Genomic DNA, 5299 nt, shown 5'->3' on the forward strand with positions numbered 1-5299 from the left:
AAAACCTTCATCTTGGACACACAGAGCCTCTGACATATAAGAAAGTAGTCTATCTACCTGCAAGGGATAGTTGCCAAGATCCTCAATGGATGTCTGAAAATGGAGATAATATCTAAATGCACATATTGACACACAGACACAGATACATTTGTATGTGTAACATATATGGATCATCTCCGTATACATACCTGATAAAATTTAATTGATAATGTAGGCACAGTGATTTATTAAAAACAATAAAGTAAAACAATTATAACAATATGCTGTAGTAGGTTGTTTAGAACTTGTGAAATATTTCCAGAACTTACCATTTAACTTTTTTTTTTTCAGACTAACGTTGGCCTCAGGTAAAGGCTACCATGGGAAGGAGAAACATAACGGAGGGCTGCCATACTAAAGCTTCCCACGTTCAAGGTGTTTTGCTATGATTGTGTGAGCTAATACATGTACATTTTCAGCAAGGCTTTACCCACAGAGCTAGTTTCAAGTGGGGCAGATGGGAGACTTGTTCCATTTACTTTGGCTTTGGGTTCAAAAGCAAACAGTGGGTGACTGTTATCCAGCAAGCCCCATCTTTCCCTCGGCTCCTAGCATATGCGAGCAGGTGTAAACGGAGTTCTGAGCTACGGGGGAGAGGGGTTACCTCGTGCCTCGATGGCAGTTTCTGGAATTCCTTTGGGTGTCATGTCTTTGGAGACTCTACCATCCCGTGAACTAGTCACAGTCCTCATTGCTCCTGCCCGAGCTCTGGCTTCTTATTTGTCTTTCTTATCTCTAGCCTTTATCTGGTATACCCGAGAGGAAATAGGCTGAGAGGTTAGGCAGCAGGAGCAAGGTTGCACAACTGATAAATAATAGAGCCAGGGTTCAAACCCAGTTCAGCTTTGCCCTAATCCAGCAGACTTTCAGAGAACACCTGTTTGGTGTTCTTTCGGTCTGGCTGGAATTACAATTATATTATGGGTATTTACAAACTGCCCTATGTCCATTAGCTTTAAGTTCTCCGAGGACACACTGTGATGCTCTTTCAGATATCCTGTGCGCTGGCTTGCCCTTTCAATTATAGATACTGCCTTGAAAATGGCAAACAATGGCTTCAGTGCGGATCCTGCTCACGGCATCTTAGGATGGGGGCGGGGGGTGGGGTGGGGTGGGCAGTGGGACTTGGAGAAATCCGAGATAGTAGGATGTAATGGTTCTGAACTGGTGGGAAGGGATTCATATAGATAAGAAGGAAGTGGTTATGAGGTAGGCCTCCATGTCATAGGTCTGATGTTAACCTGTGGAAAGAGTGGGAGCGGCAGGGCAGGGAGGGGGTGCGGCGCGGACAGACTGCCATGTTTGTAGAGCCATCAGCTGTGCACAGTGGGCAAGGTAATTCTTCAGATTTTATTTCCCAATGTATAAAGCAGCAAAATTAAGAGTACCACCCAAGGTTCATGCGAAGAGCAGTAAGATAATATATATGAAATGGTTGTCATACATCACTCTATTATTAATAAATAATAGCAAAAGCAAACTAGAAAAGCACTAGCAAATTCACAAGCATTTTTGTTATTGTGCATTTTCCTAAGGTACCGATATTGGGAGTTCTGAATATAATTTCACTTTACAATGGAGTCTCATGTCAAACAGCTTAGAACGTAACCTAAGCAGACGACTACTGGACATTCTCTTGGGGTGGGGGCAGCCTACTTGAACTCTGGGTATAGGCAGAAATGGAGAGAATGCTCACTCCTCCGTAGGCTAGGGTCTTTAGGGATTGAGTACAACACTTGCAGTATTTGGGGTTTTCTACTCCTTGTCTATAAGGTGTGTACTGCTTAAATCAGACTAGTGTAGAATCAGAAGAGTGTGTGAGGAGGGAAGGAGGTGCAGAACATTAGTGACAGATAGATGCCCATGAAACAGAGTGGATTTTGGGGGCGCCGTGCAACACCGAGCTTAGCTTCATCTGTTAACTTATCAGGGCCCATTCAAGGCCTTCTACCTCTGGGAGTCAAGCAATTTTACAGCGATCTTGTACCTGGAGATTCTGGGGTACTCTTGAGAACACCCGCTGTAAGGTAACAACAGGGAGCCACTAAACATGTTTTTGGCTGCTCCCGGAACGGGATAAGGAGGGACAGTACTTGAACTAACTGCCTAGCTGACTTGCTGTGGCATGCTGGAAGAAGCCTGTTTGGTGACCCGTGGTGTCCAGGTCCTGTCCCGGTTTAGATCCCGAGTGAGGGCTCGCCGGCCCGCCGGTGGGCCACACTCGCTCGGGGAACCACAGCAGCGAGCAATCACAGCGGCTGTTTTGGATTCGCCCGGACAGTCAAGTGATGCTCGGCGAATCCTCCAACAGCAACCACGCCACAAACTGAGCCTGGAAAAGAGAAAGGGAAGAAAAACCTTGTGCGGGGGTGGGGTGTAAAAAGGAAACGAGGGTCTTCGGGACCGACCGGCCGTAGGCGGCGGAGGGCTCCGAGTCCGGACCCCAGCGCGTCCCGGCACACCCTCTCTCGGGCGAGCGGCGCGGGTGGGGTGTCCACCGGGCCGCTCCGAGTCCTTCATTCATTGTTAGCGGAGGCTGGGGTGTTCTGCCGCGCCCCGCACCTCCTCCGGGAAGGCCCCGAGGGCTCCCGGCCCCACCCCGGGCCCGACCGCCCTCCGTGGAGGGCCCGCCGCCCCGCCATTGTTCGAGCCCCACCCCTGCTGAATATTCACGCAGGCGGGCGAGCGAGCGAGGGCGAGGGCCGGGTTCCGCCCGCTCTCCCGGCGGAGGGGGCGGAGGAGCCGCTCGCCCCTCCTCAGCGGCGCCGGTCGGTGCCCCGCGTCCCCGCCCCCGCCCCCGCCTCCCGCGGCATCTTTGTCTCGCGGCCTCGCGCTCGCTCGCTCGCCGCGCTCTCCGGCCCCAGCTCCGGGCCGCTCGTGCAGGCGCGCGCGCGCGGGGCGCCGGGGCCTGAGGCGGCGGGCGACGCCCGGGGGGCGGGTGGGGGCCGAGGGAGGGCCGCCGCGCCATGGTGTGAGCCCCGTGGCCCGCGCTTGCCGCGCAGCGCTCCGCTCCGACCGGACGACACGCCGCGCCGGCGGCGGCCTGCCTGTGCTGCCAGAGCCCCGGCGCCGCCGAGCCCCTTCCCGTCGCTCGCTCGCTCGCCCGCTCTCGGGGCGGCGACCCGGGGAAGATGGCGAACGACTCTCCCGCGAAGAGCCTGGTGGACATCGACCTGTCGTCCCTGCGGGTGAGTGCGGCCGCGCCCTGCGCGCCGCGGTGGACACGGACACCCGCGGGCGCGGCGGCCCCTTTGTCTGCCGGGCGAGCGGGCGGGCGGGTGCCGCGGCGCTCCCGGGGACCCGGCGGGGCGAGCCTTTGTCACCGCCCTGCATCCCTCCCTCCGCCCGCTTGCCCTCCTCGGTTGGGGTCCCTCTTTTGAGATGGTAATCTCCCTGTCCTCTCTCCCCAGGACCCTGCTGGGATTTTTGAGCTGGTGGAAGTGGTTGGAAATGGCACCTATGGACAAGTCTATAAGGTCGGTGTGGGGCGCCTTTGTTCCCCGTGGCGTGGAGAAACTTCTTAGGGGACGAGGGAAAGGGTGACGGAACGCTGTTGACTGCAGGCCGTGCCGCCTGGTCAAAGTTGGGAAAGGGGTTTCGCCTGGCTTTTTCTTTTTCTTTTTCTTCTTTGTTTTTCTTTCTTTCTTTTTTTTTTTTCGCTTGTGTTCAGACTGGCCTTAAAAGACCTCATTTCCTGGCTTTGAGATAAAGGAAATAAGCTACACTGTTAGGCATGCACTTAGCTTCAGCAAAATAGAAAAGGAATTTTGTATTCGAGGTCTCCCCCACAACCCCTTTTCCTCCAAATCTGGCCTCCATGCGTTTGCATTTGTACGTGAATTAAAATTCAGTGTAGACAGGCCTTGCCTATGATTACACTCAACCACTGCCTTGGTATTCTTGAGAATTGTCATCATGCTTCTGCCGTAGGAGTGCTTGCCAAAGGATTTAACTTGGGGGAGGTTAGCATTACCTGGAATTGCTTTTAAAGCTCTGGCCAGTCTACCCTCTTCTGGCAGACAGTATTTTGGGGAAGCCGGGAGGAGTGTGCTTTTTGGGCCACGGGAACAGGAGGAATTACAGTGTGGGGATTATAAAATGTGAATTCCAGGAATAACCTGTGTGACAGCTGTGTAATTGAGATGGCTAGGAGGAGAGAGAGCAAGGAGTGGAGAGGATGCCCGGCTTCACACCAGCCACCCCTGGTCTTTCTCATTCTTTAAATTTATCCTCCTCTCCTGGCTGCAAATGAAAGCTAAGGAATCCGTTGGTCTGTGCTGAGTCGCTGGCACCTAATGTTGCTAACTGTTGTTCATTCTGTTTTGCTCGTTCTAGAAGACGGCTCAGACTCTGAAGTGTAAAAACACAAACAAAACAAAAACAAAAACCTTTACATTCTGTTTCCTGATTTCTTCCTTGTTGGTAAATGGTTTTCTGGAATTATCTTTGCTTGGGGAGTTTTCTAGTTACTGGGACTGGGTCAAGGTTGAGCTACACACACACACACACACACACACACACACACACACATTATCTTATGAAGGAGGGCTTTGTGGATCGCCCTGAAGAATTGTCATTGTTTCCCTAAAAATGGGGGTGGTGGTTGAAGCTGACTGTAGACATTTTCTGAGGCCAAATTAAGTGTGGATTCTATTGTCCCTTTTCTGTTTTATGAATAGGGTTTATGTGCTCCTGATTGCTTCCTGGGTTCCCCCTTCCCCCACCGAGGGGCCTGGATGGTGGTATTGACAGGCCTGTGGTCTGAGCCTGAGTCAGTCAGTACTCTTAGGTGATCTCAAGTGAATTAGCCTGTTTTGTTGGTTAACTGTTGGGGTCCGGGCCAGATTTTTGAATTTGAAAGGGAGCCCTGTTAACAGCCTGCTGGGCCCAACTGAATTTGGAAGGCTTTGGAAAATTTTGGGAACGATTGTGTTGCAACTCACTGGAGTGGCTGGCTGGTAACTGGCTTAAAGACACTCTCCCAAGCTCCAGAGTTTGTTTAAACACAGATTGGTTTTTTTCTAACCTACTTTTTCTGGCCAGATCTAAGTTGTGAGTAGACTCTTCCAAGTGAGTTAGCCAGAGCTTGTTTTTGACCTGATTACACAGTAGTTGGATTGTTTGTGTCTCCCTGGGTCAGCGTGGAAACTGTGGGTAGAGAAGTAAGCCAGAAAGCACTAGTGCCTTTTAAAAGGCCAGTGTGGATTTAGGTGGTTTTAAGAGGTGGACACTTTGTGGTGTCAATCTGGGGGGGGGGGGT

General features: G+C 52.1%; 1 protein-coding gene across 23 annotated transcripts in view; it reads left to right on the forward strand.

Moving 5' to 3' along the window:
• Window positions 1-2856: 2856 nt before the first annotated feature.
• The window catches only part of Map4k4 (mitogen-activated protein kinase kinase kinase kinase 4), a 137910-nt gene continuing 135467 nt past the window's right edge, over window positions 2857-5299 (forward strand). For 19 of the 23 annotated variants that reach the window (XM_031367295.1, XM_031367302.1, XM_031367299.1 and 16 more), the window contains exons 1-2: window positions 3030-3227; window positions 3450-3515. In XM_031367295.1, coding sequence (XP_031223155.1) covers window positions 3171-3227; window positions 3450-3515 — 123 coding nt within the window. In that variant the 5' untranslated portion in view covers window positions 3030-3170. Of the gene's footprint in view, window positions 3228-3449; window positions 3516-5299 lie in introns of all 23 variants that reach the window. The other 4 variants (XM_031367306.1, XM_031367317.1, XM_031367313.1 and 1 more) reach the window with 1 other exon arrangement.

This window comes from Mastomys coucha, unplaced genomic scaffold (genome assembly GCF_008632895.1).
Source record: "Mastomys coucha isolate ucsf_1 unplaced genomic scaffold, UCSF_Mcou_1 pScaffold14, whole genome shotgun sequence".
In the NCBI taxonomy this organism is placed as follows: Eukaryota; Metazoa; Chordata; class Mammalia; order Rodentia; family Muridae; genus Mastomys; species Mastomys coucha.